Source organism: Xiphophorus hellerii, chromosome 23 (genome assembly GCF_003331165.1).
Source record: "Xiphophorus hellerii strain 12219 chromosome 23, Xiphophorus_hellerii-4.1, whole genome shotgun sequence".
NCBI lineage: Eukaryota > Metazoa > Chordata > Actinopteri > Cyprinodontiformes > Poeciliidae > Xiphophorus > Xiphophorus hellerii.
This window is the reverse complement of record NC_045694.1, coordinates 23,115,941-23,134,215: the sequence shown is the minus strand read 5'-3', so window position 1 is coordinate 23,134,215 and position 18,275 is coordinate 23,115,941. Positions and strand designations below refer to the sequence as shown.

General features: G+C 44.2%; 1 protein-coding gene and 1 long non-coding RNA gene across 6 annotated transcripts in view; both read right to left on the bottom strand.

Moving 5' to 3' along the window:
- afap1l1a (actin filament associated protein 1-like 1a) overlaps positions 1 to 18,275 on the bottom strand; it is a 38,265-nt gene that overhangs the window by 1,758 nt on the left and 18,232 nt on the right. For 3 of the 5 annotated variants that reach the window (XM_032554927.1, XM_032554925.1, XM_032554929.1), the window contains exons 2-18: positions 16,867 to 16,992; positions 16,452 to 16,535; positions 16,284 to 16,363; positions 15,771 to 15,882; positions 15,479 to 15,571; positions 15,180 to 15,388; positions 14,731 to 14,910; positions 14,544 to 14,627; positions 13,916 to 13,991; positions 12,951 to 13,070; positions 12,649 to 12,860; positions 12,040 to 12,185; positions 11,858 to 11,930; positions 11,324 to 11,426; positions 5,827 to 5,994; positions 2,421 to 2,596; positions 2,206 to 2,331 (exon numbers count right to left, since the gene is read on the bottom strand). In XM_032554927.1, the coding sequence (XP_032410818.1) occupies positions 2,206 to 2,331; positions 2,421 to 2,596; positions 5,827 to 5,994; positions 11,324 to 11,426; positions 11,858 to 11,930; positions 12,040 to 12,185; positions 12,649 to 12,860; positions 12,951 to 13,070; positions 13,916 to 13,991; positions 14,544 to 14,627; positions 14,731 to 14,910; positions 15,180 to 15,388; positions 15,479 to 15,571; positions 15,771 to 15,882; positions 16,284 to 16,363; positions 16,452 to 16,535; positions 16,867 to 16,992 (2,168 nt within the window). The remainder of the gene's footprint in view (positions 1 to 2,205; positions 2,332 to 2,420; positions 2,597 to 5,826; positions 5,995 to 11,323; positions 11,427 to 11,857; positions 11,931 to 12,039; positions 12,186 to 12,648; positions 12,861 to 12,950; positions 13,071 to 13,915; positions 13,992 to 14,543; positions 14,628 to 14,730; positions 14,911 to 15,179; positions 15,389 to 15,478; positions 15,572 to 15,770; positions 15,883 to 16,283; positions 16,364 to 16,451; positions 16,536 to 16,866; positions 16,993 to 18,275) is intronic. The other 2 variants (XM_032554928.1, XM_032554926.1) reach the window with 1 other exon arrangement.
- On the bottom strand, positions 6,053 to 11,317 carry LOC116714386 (uncharacterized). Its single transcript, XR_004338050.1, has 2 exons — positions 11,099 to 11,317; positions 6,053 to 7,723 (listed from the first exon to the last, which is right to left on the bottom strand). It is a non-coding gene; the product is annotated as an uncharacterized LOC116714386 (long non-coding RNA).

Sequence of the window (18,275 nt, the reverse complement as noted above, 5' to 3'; positions counted from 1 at the left end):
TCTTTCCACATATGTAATTATCTATTGGATTCAATATTCTATACACAGTCTGAAGTGATCTCAATTGGTCAAATATATATTACCTGAATTATCCTGACAGTAGGTCAACCTGCTATCAGGTAGAGTTGCTCTAAAGCACATGTGTCAAACTCAAGGCCCGCGGGCCACATGTGGCCCGCTACGTCGTTTTATGTGGCCCTCTCCCCCCCACCACCACCACCGTTTTACAGCCCCATTGATTGACTTAAAAATAGGTTTTGAGCACGAATTGACTACAAACTACATCTCCCATAATGCCTTCTGATTCTTACCAACCAACATTACGGCTTCTCGCCACTAGAGTGCAGCAGAGTCACCTCAAGCTGATTATTAATTTTCCCAGCGAATAAAACTGAAACATCGACAAGCTAACAAGCTAAAGAGCGAAGTTCCGTGATGTTTCAATCGAGGACTTTTACCGTCTACTGCCCCCTGATTTGATGCCACAGCTTCGACTCCATGCAGCTCGTGTTTTGTCCACGTTTGGAAGCACCTATCTGTGTTTTCAATAATGAATTTAAACAAGACCAAGACCAGATCGCGCATTACTGACGAAAACCTACACGCCATTTTGCGGATTGCCACAGAATAGAACTAAAACCAGACATCGACGAACTGACCAGGGGAAAACGGTGCCAGACATCCGGCCAGAAAACATTGGTAAGCACAAACAAACTAAATTTAAATAGAATGAATGTAAAACCAAAACTCAGTATACTGGAATATGCATATAGTTTATTGATTTTGCTTGTTTTGTGTTTATTTACACAACACAACACAATGAGGATGTGTGTGAGTTGGTGACAGGGTGAAGAGGGATCAGCGTTGTGTTCAAGGACAGGCAACATCACCTCATTGTTTTGCTCTTATGTGAAATACATGTTCGTTGTGTAATAAATAACGAAAAAGTTTTGTGAATGACGTTGAGAGTTAATATCAAAACTTGTTTTTTATTATTTGTCTGCTTATCTTTAAAGCAGACAAAGATTAATTTTTCCAGCGAATAAAACTGAAACATCGACCAGCTAACAAGCTAAAGAGCGAAGTTTACCTGAGCAGTTTAAAAATACTGAGCATATTTTTAAACTGCTCAGTTTAAAAATATTGTAATTTTTAAACTGAGCAGTAATTTTACATCCATGCAAACTCAAATGTAATATTTAAAACTTGAACACATAAAATCAGTTATTTAACAATATGAGGTGTTGTTTAATTTATTTTTAACATTGTATTTTCATACATTTATGCTAGGGTTGCCCAAGTCTAGTTTTCCAGACCTATCACTCTGCAACTTTAGATGCGTTCTTTCTCTAACACACCTGGATCATTGACTCATTCATAGGCCTCTACAGAACTGAGTTGCTGCTAATGAGGGAAGTCAACTTTTTGTCTGGGGTATGTTTTAGCAGGGGCGCATCTAAAAGTTGCAGTCTGGAGGACTGCACTTGGACATTCCTGATTTATACCGTCAATGTGGCCCGTTGAGGGTGGCCAATATGCAGAAGTGGCCCTTGGTGAAATTGAGTTCGACACCCCTGCTCTAAAGGTTCAATCAGATAAGTGAATTGTTGTACATTTTCATCTCAGAATCGCAATGCTCATGAGAGATGTTTTTTTTCTACATGAGCCTGTTCCAGTCACTGATAAGTATCAGATCCGAGACGAGGGGGAGCTGAAGCTCTAGAGTACTGACAAGAGCTTGTCCCCTTTTACATATTTATTCTGTTCTTGAGTTCTTGTCACTTCAAATCAAACTATTTGTTATTATCAGTGAAAGATAGATTAAAGACGATTTTAGTTAGAAAGGGTAGTCCAACTTGGCCCTAATTGAAAAAGTAATCACCCCCTAATCCAAATAACTGGTTGTGCTGATCTTGGTGGAAACAGCAATCGTCTAGTGTTCGCAATAATTCAAATGGAGTGACTATTAAGATTTTTTTCCAGACTTTTCTTAACAGAAAACTTTCCACACCGGAAGGTTTTTGACCATGACCAGCCTGTTTAATGTTAATCTACAACAACCGAATCAGATTTAAGTCTAGCCTCTGACCAGGCCACAGAAAAATGGATTTTGTTTGTTTTCTAGCAAAGAAAGAAGTAAAGTGACAGACTGATTAACTGCTCCTGTAAGCATGAGCATAACATATATTTAATCAACATCCTCACCTTTGCTTTCTGCATGACGGTTCCAGCAGAGGACGCACAAATCGACGGCGGCCTCTTTCGCATCTCTGCGGCGCAGTTCACTGGTAAAGAATCACTGTAGGAATTCTGGATTTTTTTGCCGAACTCCTGAGGAAAGTTGAGAAGTAAATAAATAAATTTAAAAAAGACTGCAAGGTGAAAGAGCTTTGTCTTTCCACACAGATCGACAGATATACCTTGGCAGGTGGCCTGGCCTCCACAGGTGCGCCCAGCGCTCCGCCTGCCAGACTCTTCTTCAGGTTTTCTTTGACCTGTGTCAGTCTGAGTTCCAGGTCCACCCTCTCGGCCTCTTTGGCCTTGCAAGTCTCCTCCAGCTGGGACACGCGCTTCTCCAGCAAGGCTTTTCTCCTCTCTGCTCCACAAAAAAACCCACATACTTTTACATTCAAGTTATCTTTCCAATTGTAACTGTCTCACTGAAGAAACTATTTTCATATCTTTTAAGATACTGAATTAGTACCAAGATGAGATGGTACTTATTGTTATTGTATTTCCTGCATTTGGAGAGTAATGCACTGTTCCAGTGAGCAAGTCTGAATGCTCCCTCTGTCAGCGATAGCAGCATACCGCAGGAATCACAGGAAATTGATTAATTAGACATGGGAGACATTTTCATAACCATGTTGTTTTTAATACGAGTAATGGTTGCATTCGTCTCACTGGGGGGCATTTTCCTTTCACATGACCCTTATATAATAGTGGTCAGAAACCAGGATCAAAAACACAGAAGAGCCGGAAAGAACCCTTCACAATTATTGAAAGACGCCTTGCATAAATTTAGCTTTTATTGCAGTAGTATAATCTCAAACTGATGATTTCTAAAAATATCTATAATTATTTTATCCAATTCCCATTCCATTTATTTATTGAAAAAAATTCAATGTGTTTCACCAAAGCTCCTGATTCCACAATTACTGGTACCCTTAAAAAGTACTTCTGAAATAAATGTAACTGAATGACTTTATAATGTATGGTTTCATTGAATTGATCAAACTGTCAGGATTTTTTTTTTTTTTTTAATTTTCCACAAGTCAGATGTGTCTTCTTAAGTCTGAATATGCCTACAAGTGAGCAACTACTCGTCCAAACTTGCTGTAACATCAATCAAAACAAGAATTTTAAAAAATGAAGTCAGCTGGAATTCACAGCGAGCCCAATGAGAACGGAGGTAAAAAAAAAAACCCACAAAAAAACCCCTCAAAACTGTCAGAGGACTGCAGTAAAAAGCGGCATGTCGGGTCATCAAATCTCTAGAACCACCATATCTAAATGACCACTGGTTGCTTGTGGCGAACCAGAAGTGCTTTCTGTGCTTCAATTACAAAGATGAGGAGTTTACAAAATCCCACATGGACTTTAAAACGTAGACCTGGAGTTCAGCATAAGGTCACATCAATACAGAATGGTCCACAAGAAACTAAGTCAAGATTATTTCATAGCCATCTCTGTGGTCAAACCGAAATCCAGGAGAAAACCAGAAGGTGAGCTGAATATGAGAGCGCTAGCTAGACCCAGGACTGTGGATGATAAAGAGAAATTGTGTCAAAGATCACCCTCTGTAGGCTCCGGTTGTGTGAAACATTACAGGAGAAAATGAAGAGCTGTCTCATTCACAAAAGAGGGTCGTATCCAGAATAAATAGCAATATGTTGAAAAATGAACACCAAACAAGCACTGTTGACCTGTTTTTTTACACTGCATAAATGCAATCAAATTGAGTTTTATCAAAAGACTCAATTTCAAATGTCCTGCAACAGTTGATTTAGTTACATAGCTTTTTACATACAGTTGTGTTCGAAATAATAGCAGTGCCTTTAGAAAAATGAGTAAATGTCAAAATTCTTCAAAGAAATTGTACTTTAATGAACACAGATACATTGGGGACACAGTACATTCTATTCCAAAGCAAAACAATTGCGCAAAGTCATCAAAACTTAAATGATAATAATAATATTTCAAATAAAGTAAGAAATGGCATGTTCAAAAGAATAGCAGTGTTGCCATCTTTCCTTGGAAACTCAAAAATGTACTGTACAAACAAAGAAATTCTTGATAAGTGAACCTAGCTGAGTATCCTAAACTAATATTTTGTTGCAAAACCACGGTTTCCGATGACTGCTACACATCTGTGGTGCATGGAGTCAACCAACTTCTGGCATCGTTCCACAGGTATTGCAGCCCAGGATAATTGCACTGTATTCCACAATTCCTCAGCGTTTCTTGGTTTTGCCTCATGCACTGCACTTTTTATGTCAGCCCACAAGTTTTCGATGGGATTAAGGTCCGGGGATTGTGCTGGCCACTCCATCAGTTGAATCTTGTTCATCTGGAACCATGCTTTTGCTCGCTTGCTGGTGTGTTTGGGGTCATTATCCTGTTGAAAGGTCCACCTCAAAGGCATTTCCTCCTCAGCATATGGCAGCATGACCTCTTCCAGGATCCTGATGTACTGGAACTGATCCATGATCCCTTGTATGCGGTGAATCGGACCAACACCATAGTATGAAAAACATCCCCATATCATGATGCTTGCACCACCATGCTTAATGGTCTTCAGTGAGTACTGTGGCTTGAATTCTGTGTTTGCAGGGCGTCTGACATACTGCCTGTGACCCTTAGACCCAAAAAGAACAATCTTGCTTTCATCTGTCCACAAGATATTATGCCATTTCTTTTCAGGCCAGTCAATGTGCTCTTTGGCAAATTGTAAACGCTTCTGCACATGTCTTTTTCTCAGCAGTGGGACTTTGCGGGGGCTTCTTGCTGGAAGGTTAACCTCAGTAAGACGTCTTCTGATTGTCACAGTACTCACTGTCAACTGAAGGTCTTGCTTGATCCTCTTGGATCCCATCATTGGCTGAGTCTTCGCCAGTTTGGCTATTCTTCTGTCCATTCGAGGGGTTGTCTTTCTTTTTCTTCCTCGTTTTTCAGTTTTATGCTCCCATTTCAGGGCATTTGAGATCATTTTAGCTGAACAGCCAATGATTTTCTGCACCTCTTTGTATGTTTTCCCTTCTTTAATCAATTTTTTTATTAGGAAACGCTCATCTTCAGAACAGTGTCTGGAACGACCCATTTTCATTGTTTTTTCAGGAGAAATGCACAGCCAGCATGCCAGTTGTCTTGATCCTTAAATACGGATCACCTGTTAACACCCTTTTTTCCCAGAATACCCTCCCTAATTGATGCCCTCTCTAATTGGACTCACCACTGCTATTTTTTTGAACACACCCTTTTCAGTTAATCATTCAATTTCACAGAATCCACAGTATGCATGGCTGTCCTGTTGGGTTTGTTGGTTTTCTATACCTTTATTTTACCCCCCAGAAACTTATCTGGGGTATAGAGTTTGAAATGTTAATAAAACCAGTGATTTTCTTGCTGCTGTTGAGGCACTGCTATTATTTCGAACACAACTGTATCTTAATCAAGGGTGCCAATAAAGGACACTGTATATTCATATCTAATAGTATTCTAACAAATCTTAGCTAATGAGTACTTGTGATCATTTAGAGACCACAGATGAAATTGAAAATGATTTATGTATCATTCTGTTTTCTTTCTGTTTATTTATCTCCTCACCTGAAGCCACCTTAAGCTCTTCCTTCAGTTCTCTCTTCTGCTGTCGGAGCGTCACCAGCGCATGCCGTATTCCGTCCCGCTCCGTTTCCAGCTCTTCTTTTTCTCTGAGGTAACGCTTGGCATCTTCCTCCGCTCGTGTTTTCCCATACCGTCCATATGGGTTGGTGTCTGGGCGGGGCCAAAAGGTGAGGGGGGTCAGACGTCAAGGGGTTGTGGGAAAAAGGAGAAAAAGCCCAGACAATAACGCATCTCCCTGTCTGATTAATACTGCGCCGTTTTTTTTTTTTTTTTTGTGGTGATACGGACGAGGGTTGCACAGTTAAGTAAGTATAATGCGCTGGATTTAAATGGGCTGAATTTCTACGTTTTATCTTTCTTTGTGACCAAGACTTTATTTAGGGAGAGATTAGATGACGCGTGAAGAAGAAATAACACACCGACTCATACAGAGCGGGAGGTCAGGAGGTGAGACAGCACATCTAATGCGAGTGCCCAATAAATCTCTGGTCACATCCTAAAGTTCTCAGTCATTAAAAGTGCAGAGCTCTTTTTATGAGTTGGAGAAGCAGCGATGCGAACCCTCTGCAAACCAGAAACACTAATCTGCTCCACTTGTAAAGCTAATGACACAACAAGGCGTTTGGGAGAGGGCGAGAGAAAAGGGAGATCACCGGTGGAAAACGAGAAAGGGATCAACAAAGAAAGAAGAAATATTGAGGCAGATGGGGGCTTTAAATTACAGGGCTGTCAGCAAACTGGCTCAGCACTAGAAGGAGCGCACAGAGAGTGGTGAGCTCTCTAATGCACAAGAGAAACGGAATCTCTGACTCCACTGTGAAATGTAACTACAGTATGCTAACAGGAAACATCTGCATTATTTCTTTTTAATTCGTTTTCTACTCTGGAGTGACACATGGACACCGTGGGTGGGTTTAAAGCTGAAAAAATACTGTGTCAAAATATTGTGGAATTGTGTATTCTGCAAAAAGTGCTGACACTGATGTCTGACTTTTATCTCAAAAGTCAAGATGAAAAAACAAGCCTGTGGTTTTATGGTGTGTGTTTTCGAGGGTATTCAAAGTTCTCAATTTATCCACAATTCGGGTCAAGATGAAAAAGATTTTATCCAACAACCTTATTTATTTAACAACGCCGTAAACGGTTGAATAATTCCCAATTAAAGCCAAAAACACCTGAAAAAACTAGAAATAATATATACAGAAACCTTGGCTGAGTGATTTGATTAATTGCTGAGAACAATTGTGATTTATTATCTTTCGATATAAAGGACTCAAGATAGTTTTATCAACAATTGTGTTGTCAAAATTTCATAACGGCTTTATTTGAAGATGACAGCTTATAAACTTTGTTGTTATGATAGCAATTTTACTGCTTTAGTTTGGAGACATTACATTTTTAGTTATTTGTTGCAATGATTTTATCATCTCATAATCAGAATTAGCTTTACTTGCAAAGTTTGTGCACACAAATATAACGTGTGGTCCGGTTGTAATTGGTATGACCCAATACTCTAATCTTAAATGCTGCGTCTTAATTAGCTGTCAGTAGAAAATCATGACAATTAACAGAAATAAGAGGCTTGAAATTAATGACTGTGTTCATTTTAACTCAGAAATCAGTAATACTGGAGTCCAGTTCAAGATGAAAAAAATTACGGTAATCACTATTAAAAAAAATGCTTCAAAGTCATTGAAGTATGGCAGAGCATTAGGGCCAATGTAGGTAATGCTAAAAGAGAAATAACCACCATAAACTCAAGAAGTTTGAGATTGTGTTCATATATTTACAGTAATCTTTTGAGGTTTTATTTTTAATGTATTACTGTGCATTATCAGAGAATGTCTTAGTTTTTTTTTTTTTTTGTCAGAAACGTACTCTTCTCTCCTCCATGGGCTGCCACCTTATCGTGGTGGAGGGGTTTGAGTGTCCCAATGATCCTAGGAGCTATGCTGTCTGGGGCTTCATGCCCCTGGTAGGGTCACCCAAGGCAGACAGGTCCTAGGTGAGGGACCAGACAAAGAGCAGCCCGAAGACCCCAATGATGAAGGAAAACTTTGGACTTGGTGTTCCCTCGCCCGGACGCGGGTCACCGGGGCCCCACTCTGGAGCCAGGCCTGGAGGGGGGGCACGATGGCGAGCGTCTGGTGGCCGGGCTTTTACCCATGGAGCCCGGCCGGGCTCAGCCCGAAGAGGAAACATGGGCCCCCCCTCCCATGGGCCCACCACCCGTGGGAGGGGCCAAAGGGGTCGGGTGCAGTGTGGGATGGGTGGCAGCGGAGGGAGGGGACCCTGGCGGTCCGATCCTCGGTTGCAGAAACTGGCTCTTGGGACGTGGAATGTCACCTCTCTGGTGGGGAAGGAGCCGGAGCTAGTGCGTGAGGTCGAGAGGTTCCGGCTAGAAATAGTCGGTCTCACCTCGACGCACGGCTCTGGTTCTGGAACCAGTCTCCTTGAGAGGGGCTGGACATACTTCCACTCTGGAGTTGCCCAAGGTGAGAGGCGTCGGGCAGGAGTGGGCATACTTGTTGCTCCCCATCTCGGCGCCTGTACGTTGGGGTTTACCCCGGTGAACGAGAGGCTAGCATCCCTCCGCCTACGGGTGGGGGGACGGGTTCTGACTGTCGTTTGTGCTTACGGGCCGAACGACAGTTCAGATTACCCACCCTTTTTGGAGTCCTTAGAGGGGGTACTGGAGAGTGCTCCTCCTGGGGACTCCCTTGTTCTGCTGGGGGACTTCAACGCTCACGTGGGCAATGACAGTGAGACCTGGAGGGGCGTGGTTGGGAGGAACGGCCCGCCCGACCTGAACTCGAGCGGTGTTCTGTTACTGGACTTCTGTGCTCGCCATGGATTGTCCATAACGAACACCATGTTCAAGCATAAGGGTGTCCATATGTGCACTTGGCACCAGGACACCCTAGGCCGCAGTTCGATGATCGACTTTGTCATCGTTTCATCGGATCTGCGGCCGTATGTCTTGGACACTCGGGTGAAGAGAGGTGCGGAGCTGTCCACTGACCACTACCTGGTGGTGAGTTGGCTCCGGTGGTGGGGGCGAAAGCCGGTCAGACCTGGCAGGCCCAAACGTGTTGTGAGGGTCTGCTGGGAACGTCTGGCGGAATCCCCTGTGAGACGGAGCTTTAACTCCCATCTCCGGCAAAACTTCGAACACGTCCCGGGGGAGGTGGGGGACATGGAGTCTGAGTGGACCATGTTCCGTGCCTCCATTGTCGAGGCGGCCGATCGGAGCTGTGGCCGCAAGGTTGTCGGTGCCTGTCGCGGCGGCAACCCTCGAACCCGCTGGTGGACACCTTCGGTGAGGGATGCCGTCAGGCTGAAGAAGGAGTCCTATCGGGCCTTTTTGGCCTGTGGGACTCCGGAAGCAGCTGATGGGTACCGGCGGGCGAAGCGGCATGCGGCTCGGGCGGTTGCTGAGGCAAAAACTCGGGCGTGGGAGGAGTTTGGAGAGGCCATGGAGAAAGACTTCCGTACGGCTTCGAGGCGATTCTGGTCCACCATCCGGCGTCTCAGGGGGGGGAAGCGGTGCAGCACCAACACTGTTTATAGTGGGGATGGTGTGCTGCTGACCTCTACTCGGGACGTTGTGGGCCGGTGGGCAGAGTACTTCGAAGACCTCCTCAATCCCACCAACATGCCTTCCACTGAGGAAGCGGAGCCTGGGGACTCTGGGTTGGGCTCTCCAATCTCTGGGGGCGAGGTCGCCGAGGTGGTTAAAAAGCTCCTCGGTGGCAAGGCCCCGGGGGTGGATGAGATCCGCCCGGAGTTCCTTAAGGCTCTGGATGTTGTAGGGTTGTGTTGGTTGACGCGACTCTGCAATGTCGCATGGACATCGGGGGCAGTTCCCCTGGATTGGCAGACTGGGGTGGTGGTCCCCCTGTTCAAAAAGGGGGACCGGAGGGTGTGCTCCAATTATAGAGGGGTCACACTCTTAAGCCTCCCTGGCAAGGTCTATTCAGGGGTCCTGGAGAGGAGGGTCCGTCGGATAGTCGAACCTCGGATTCAGGAAGAGCAGTGTGGTTTTCGTCCTGGTCGTGGAACACTGGACCAGCTCTACACCCTCGGCAGGGTCCTGGAGGGTGCATGGGAGTTCGCCCAACCAGTCTACATGTGTTTTGTGGACTTGGAGAAGGCGTTCGACCGTGTCCCTCGGGGAGCCCTGTGGGGGGTTCTCCGGGAGTATGGGGTACCGGGCCCTTTGATACGGGCTGTCAGGTCCCTGTATGACCGGTGTCAGAGTCTGGTCCGCATTGCCGGCAGTAAGTCGGGCTCGTTTCCGGTGAGAGTTGGACTCCGCCAGGGCTGCCCTTTGTCACCGATTCTGTTCATCACTTTCATGGACAGAATTTCTAGGCGCAGCCAAGGTGTTGAGGGGATCCGATTTGGTGGCCTTAGGATCTCATCTCTGCTTTTCGCAGACGATGTGGTCCTTTTGGCTTCATCAGATCGTGATCTGCAGCTCTCGCTGGAGCGGTTCGCAGCCGAGTGTGAAGCGGCCGGGATGGGGATCAGTGCCTCCAAATTCGAGGCCATGGTCTTGAGCCGGAAAAGGGTAGAGTGCCTTCTCCGGGTCAGGGGGGGTGTCCTGCCCCAAGTGGAGGAGTTTAAGTATCTCGGGATCTTGTTCACGAATGGGGGAAGAAGGGAGCGGGAGATCGACAGGCGGATTGGCGCAGCGTCTGCTGTCAAGCGGGCGCTGTACCGGTCCGTCGTGGTGAAGAGAGAGCTGAGCCAAAAAGCGAAGCTCTCGATTTACCGGTCGATCTACGTTCCCACCCTCATCTATGGTCATGAGCTTTGGGTCATGACCGAAAGAACGAGATCGCGGATACAAGCGGCCGAAATGGGTTTTCTCCGTAGGGTGGCTGGGCTCTCCCTTAGAGATAGGGTGAGAAGCTCAGTCATCCGGGAGGGACTCAGAGTAGAGCCGCTGCTCCTTCACATCGAGAGGAGCCAGTTGAGGTGGCTCGGGCATCTGGTCAGGATGCCTCCTGGACGCCTCCCTGGTGAGGCGTTCCGGGCACGTCCCACCGGGAGGAGGCCCCGGGGAAGACCCAGGACACGCTGGAGGGACTATGTCTCTCGGCTGGCCTGGGAACGCCTCGGGATTCCCCCGGAGGAGCTAGAAGAAGTGGCTGGGGAGAGGGAAGTCTGGGCCTCCCTTCTGAAGCTGCTACCCCCGCGACCCGACCTCGGATAAGCGGAAGAAGATGGATGGATGGATGGATGGAACGTACTCTTCTGTGGCCAGTTTTTAATTGCATCTAAAACGTCTCTAATATCTCAAAAGTCATTTCTGTTCCTCCAAATCATAATGAACTAATGCATCATTATCCAGGGTTAGAAAATCGGTAAAGCATGTTTTCAAGACTGTTTTGGACCCTTACCCTAATCTAATAAACAAATCTCTCTCCATTTTCCTTGAATATCTATGAAACAACAGACTAGATGCACCTACTTGAGTCCGTTCGCTTCAGGGAGACTAACGACTTGTCTTGGCCGAAGTTGCTGTGGGAGCAACTCGAGTGTCGCTTCCCTTGATTACGTGATTTCTCCTTTAACTGGGTGGAGGAGAGAGGAGAAGGGATGGATGGCATGTAGAAGAATAAGAGGAGAGTGAGGAAAGAAAGTTTAGAACAGCAGACCTATAATAACATAAAAATCCAATAAAATAAAGAAAACGCTGAGATGTGTATGCAATTAGCTAGAGGTGGTGAAGGGTATGTCTCGCACTCAATGCCAGTGAGATCAAGAGAGGAGTTTATGTTCTACAAAATGGCCATGACCTTTTCCTTTCCAGTCATTTTTTCTACCCCTGAAATCTAAAAAGGCATGAAATAGACCATTGCCTATTTATTTAAGTGTCTTTCCTTCAAATAGAGATGGTCCACAACAGCTGCACACATATACAGACCCTGCAGTCTAATCGCATCAAAGTAAAACATTCAGCCATAACTTTCTGTTTAACTCAGAAAGAATGCATGTGCCCAACCTGCGTGTCCTCAGTAGGGACCTCGTCGTACGTCCTGGAATCGGTGGAGGTGCTGCTGGAGGAGGTAGCCCACCTAGGACCGGAGAAAAAGGGAGAGAAAATAGGCCTGAAGGAGGTCAAAACACTACCTCTCTACTCTGAACTGTCTCAGATATCCCAAACCTGATCCCTGTCTCACTCACAGGAAGGAATTTCGAGCGGCGTCCCGAATGTGTGCGATGGTTTCCACGTCAACGTAGTCGTAATGCAGGGACTCGGGGTCCGTGGCAGAGCCCATTTCCGCAAGGATGACGCCGAGCCACTGGCCAAGCTCATCAGAGCTGCTCGCCTGACAAAACACAGGGTGTTTCTAAAGTTCTAGCAAGTTTAATCAATAAAACATTATTCACCAAGTTCTTTATTTCTTTAGGGAGGAGACGGACAAGTTTTTATACAAATAACTGTGCAAAAATGTTATAATAAAAAGTGTGTCTATTAATCCTCGTGGTAGTCAAATATTTATTTATTTTTTTAAGTTTGATTTGGTCTCTCCACCCACTCCACCCAAACATGCTGCTCATAAGAACATAGTTTATTTGAGTTCATCAGGGCTTTTTAAGTGACAACATCTGTCTGGCGTTGGCCAACCTGATACTCACGAGAAGAAATGCATGAATTGAAAGCTCAACTACTTTAAGAGGTTTTTAGGAAAAGGCCATGATTTTCCATGCAGTTGTCAGTGTGAACTGTTGTTAATAAGGCGTGCCTACTGCATCATCTGCTCATCCGTGCAGTTGTGTTAAGAGTTTTACCTCCAGAGCTACCATCTCCGTGCTGTCCTTCATGATGCGGAAGGCAAAGGGGTGTTTGGGTCCAAGCCCCGGGACCACCTCGCAGCCGTTCAGCGGCAGGGACGGCAGGGAGGTCCGCGGGTCTCCCCGGTCGTGATAGAAATGCAGGGAGCCTCTGCACACACAACACCAGTTCTCTCTCCATACCTGGTTCACCAGCACCAACAGGTAGCCTGAGTTTTTGGTAAAACAGGGGGAAGGAAAAATAAATTGTCTGGGAATTTGAGCGATCTCGAGAGTCTGAGAGTGGACCGAGACGCTACCTTGTCGAGGGTCACCGTAGGACGTCCGGGAGTCACCCGACCGCGATGACTTTTTCTTGGAAAAGCTGATGATGCGTGTGATCTTCCGTCCTGCAGCGAAAGCTCCCCGCTTCACCTTAACTAAAACAAAATTTTAGCTTGTAAAAAAAGGAAACATGCGCTAACATGCTTTTAAACAGAATCTTGCAAAATGAAAGAAAAAGGACATCTGATCTTGAAAAGATTTTATAAAAGAAAATCTGAAATCAAAGGTATGACATGCATTTTTATTCAACTTCGCTAGAGTCAAATTTCTGGACAATTTTGTGCTGCCTTTGAGGTACATCTCTCTGAGCTAGGTATGCATATAATATGCATACCACTTCTTTGTAACCTAGCTCAGTCAGTTTGAATGGCGTTTGTTACATTTTGATCTCATCTGACTTCAGTGCCATTTTCAAAATGTTTGCTGTGTTCTCTGTAGACATGAACTAATTGGTAAACGTGACTTTACAACACACTTATATGTGTTTCTTGAAACAATTTGTTTCTTTATGCCTATTCTCCATAAAGGCTAGACTCTGAGTGTCTGACCAATAGCTGCCATATCAACAGACTCTCCCACTTAAGATATGGAACATTGCATCTCTTTCAGAGTTACCATGAGCCTCTTGACTCCTCTGATTACTGCGTTGACCATGTCTTAGTAGTTTTGCAAGATCATATCTTTTGATCTTGCACTTACTAGTGCTCAGTGAGCTTTATATTAGGGGTATCAATTAAAAAAAAAATTACTAAACAGGCATGCTCCAGTTGTCATTCTTGAATTTGTGAAACATTGTGCGTTACCTAATGTTATCTTATCACATCGAGTCTCATAAGTATCCATTGGAGTTTGTAGTTCTGACATGACAAGACGTTCAAGGATTATGAAAACCTTTACAAGATGCAGTTTAAACTGAGCAACTCTGGAAGAAATTTCTCACCGTTCTCTTTGCTATTCTCTCCTGCTGAAACACCCACGCTGTCTGAGTCAGACGTGTTTCTGTCTACGGACAACCTCTGTGGAGGAACAATACAATCACAGTTTTAGGCTTTCACCAACACCGTCTCAATCCCACCCCAGGTCACTCGGTGTGGTTCACAAGAGAGTGAAATCGGTCAGCATGTGTTTAAAAAGACTTCAGATTTATTATGCTGAAAGCCAGCCAGTGTATTGGCCTCTGGTTTCTTTCAGAATCAAAGTTATACCCATAGGTAAACTGACCTACCATCTTCTTTTTTGTCCCTCCCTCTAATCACGTCTCATCAGTGTTTCTGTTAAAGGCTTTTGGAGTTTCTGTTTGGACAATTTTCTGTAAGCTTCAGAGAATGTTCGAAGGCTGACTCACTGCCACCTCTGTCATTGTTGCCTTAACACCTAATTATGTTACGCATCTCTTCTTCCTTTTGCGAGCCAAGTACGGGCATCATGGCTAAGCCAAACAACTGTTTAGAAAAATTGATGGTGACAGCACAATTGCTACTTAAATCAAACTTTTCCTCACCTCAGCTGTGTAATTATACCTTGGGGGGAAAAAAATGACAGGGAAGGTGGAGAGTGAACATCCTCACCTTGTCAAGCTCGTGTTTCCTCTGAGCGATGGGAGACGTGGCTTCCTCGGGTACTCCGGTTTGACCGCTCGCCTGTCGGACAACCTATTGGGAGTTTTTACATCATAGTATAGCTTTCTCTCATCCTTCGGTGATGAGAGAAAGCTGGATTCTCAAACTAAACTTGCCACAAAAAGGTAACATTTACCTTTAGCCACTTGTGAGCCTGCTCCTTGCTTTGAACTGCCAGAACCAGTCCATCTCCATTAGGTAAGGTGAACCTCAGCTCATGGTGCTTCTTTTTGATGTCCTTAGGTACGTAGACGACAGAGCATTGGGGCAACAGGAGGTCCACATAGGGACACGTGTCTTTGGAGTTCTTATAGCACTGCAGGAAGGAGGACACAAGCAGTGCTTAGCAACATGTGTACATCTATAACATTACAACCACCAACTGTAATGTGTTTTAGTGGGATTTTATGAGATGCAACACAACATAGTACATAAATGTGAAGAAGAAAGAAAACTCTTTACTTTTTTTAAAATTACAAATCTGAAAGTCTCGTCAGCCACCTCTCAGCTTTGAATATAAAGACACTGAGTTGTTTTGTCACTCATGTAGCTCACAACTTTGCCGTCCGACTTGGAACCGCTCACCTGTAGTCTGTTTTCTCGGATAACGGTGAACTGTTTGGCCCACTGACCGAAGCGTTTCTTACGCAGCAGGAAAGCACATATGCGACAGTCTCTGACGGGAGGCATGTTGCTCTCGTCTGACGGCCACTGATGAGTGACGCCGGGGCTCCGCTCCTCTTCGTCCTCCTCGTACGATTCATAGGAACTGCTCAGAGCATCCGAGTCATTGTCTGAAGGAGCAGGGGAGACAATAAAGGATGCTTTAACTGAGTGAAATAGAAGTAAGAGAAACTGGGATATCTGATGGGTTTCTTGCTCACAGGAGTTTTTGCGTTGCAAATTAATGGATGCCGGGTAGTGGTTGTCGGTATCTTCATAGACGTCATCGATAGAGTTGGGAGGGCTGGGCCTGTCTGAAAATAGATGACACGACATCCAACTCACTCACTGCATCTTTATCCACTTAAATCTAACTTGTGCTTTGTAATTATGTTTGGGACAACGTGATATATGGGCATATGCAGATCGTTTTAAATCATCGGCACTGACTAGGAGGCTTTCTATATAAAACTGACACCAAAGGTCACCAAGTTCAGTCTTCAGCATGCTGACCTCGTGTGATTATGTACTCAGGAGTCATGCCAGGACTAAGGGGTACGGCCTCTTCGTAGTGCTCTTCAGGAGGAGGCGTTGTGGGTAGCGGGGGAGGGGAGTCTGTACAGCTCTGCGAATGCAGACACATAAACATAAACAAAGTCATGTTTCTTTCATTGCCAAGTTTATGCTTTTTCAAAGCCAAAGGGTTGCAGGATATAAACCTCAGCAGTAAACGATTTCCATAAATTAGACACATGGGTGGACCTTTTAATCCTCAGTTTTCCAACATCATGTAAGACTGATGAGTCTGTGAACATGGGAAAATCCCACACAGACCCGGCAGAATCCACATATTTCACTCCTTTGTATTCATGAGTCATTAAGAGTACCTGCAAAGTTAGACCTAGAGACTAAGTTTTGAAAAACAAACTGACAAAACTCTTGCAGCACACTTATTCATTTTGCCTAAAAGCTGACACATCTGTTAACTGCAATGCCAGTGATTTTATTTTGGATGGGTTAGCTTGCCTGTTTTAAAGTGTCATCTTGTTTGTTTTTGTCATCTTTCAGATAATCCGTGACTTCCTTAAGGTCGCCGAGCTCGCAGTCTGGAAAACAGCAGACCATTTACATTCAAACTCAAAAATTATACCAGACATGAGGAGCATCTCAAATACACAGACGTGTACAACTCACCAAATTTCTCAAACAAAGACTCCACAAAACTCGTCCCATTTTTGTACACAGAAGAGTTCACGTAGATGTAATCTGGTCCCGATTCTAGACGACAGAATCAACAAAAAACATTCTTTGTTGATTCACCAAACAATGAGAGCAGAGACGTCAATCTCTGATAAGATTAGCCAGGTGACTTGAACAAAAGAAAAGCAAATGGAAATAGAATCCCATAAAAGATTATCACATTTTTAAACATGTTTATCATTCAATAACGTTTGACATTTAATGAAAATCAGTTTTGCCTAGCTTACAACATACACCAAAAATACTTCAAATCTGTTTTGGATTTGACTAATATGCAAATGAAATACAAAATATCATTATAACATTCCACACTTTCATTGACCCCATTTATCTGTGTCTTCTCTCCGACCTGAAGTTTGGATCTGCTGTAAGAGGTTCCTCACTGAGGTTTTCTTCTCCTGGGTAGACATGCTGAGGTTCTCTTGGTCCAGCATCTTCAGCAGCACACCCAGCTCCTTAACCAGCACCTCCACTGCTGCACAAGGAGGGAGTGGAAGGTCATGTAAGGTCATGATGCTAGACATCAGTTCAGGAGCAGAGAGGGCAAAGATCAGATGGACAAGTCTAAACAAACCCACAGGATTTCGTTGGGGCTTTCTCTCCTCTTTAGTTTTATGTTACAATGCTTTACAGAGTGTCAATATACATCAGCGGTCTCAGCACAGACTCCCCCAGAGTCAGACCAGACTAAACAGACGGGGGGCTTCAGAGACAGGAAGCAATGCTAATTGGTAATTAACTCAAACAATGAGTGGATCTTAGGTTGTTTGACATTTTCCCTTAAATGGATAGTTTGGGATTTTTTAAGTGAAATTGATGGATTACATGCAGATAATATATTGTATTGAAAAATCTCACATTATATTCATGTTGTACACCCCAGAGGCTATAACTAACAGCTCGTAGCAAGGACAGCCAAGACTAGACTGGGCTTTTCCTCTCTTGAAGATCTCCAATCTCAAACTGTCGAAGTGATTTGTTTAGATACTGTTTTATGAACCTAAAGAAAAAGTTTCTTTTGCATTGAATTGTTGTGGAAAACAGGGATTGAGACAGAAGACGGAAGTAAGAGGCAGTGGACCACCAATGATCTTCTAATGTTAGGCACCTGCTTAACAACATGAAAACCTTTTTCCTCCCAAGTATCTGTAAAGTCGAGGCTTTTCTTTCATATAAAATCCGAAATTTTGCAGGAATCCATACTTTGGAAATGCTCTGTTCTTCACCCTCCAACTTTTGCTTCCTTAACAGTAATCATCTGCTTCTCTTCAAATAACCAATCCAAAGCAACTATTATGACGGTTAAGGTCCATGAAATAGCATTCACATAGTGAAGTTGATCGAAATTAGAGTTGTTAAAGACAGTGGAAGTCCACTTTGTTTTGGTACAAAATGAAATGATAAGAGGTTCAACAGTTTTCCAACCTGGACAAAAGAATCTGACATGCAGGTCAATGAAATGAGAGGCTGACATACTCACAACGAAAGTATTGTCCTTTCTTTTAATGAAAACAAATACTTCTTCACAGTAACCTGTAATACTTGTGGATTTTACAAGGCTTTCCTGGTTCTGTAACCTATGAAGACTCAGATTAAAGGGATATGTGACTCACATCATGTGTTGATCTGATAGCTGGGGTCGGTTCCCTCTCTGTTTTCAGACTAAAACTTAAATAAACTGCCCCGCTAACCTTCAGCTGCTGGATGTTCTGGGAAAAGGTTTTGCAACCTGCTGCATGTGGTTCACATTCTTCTTTA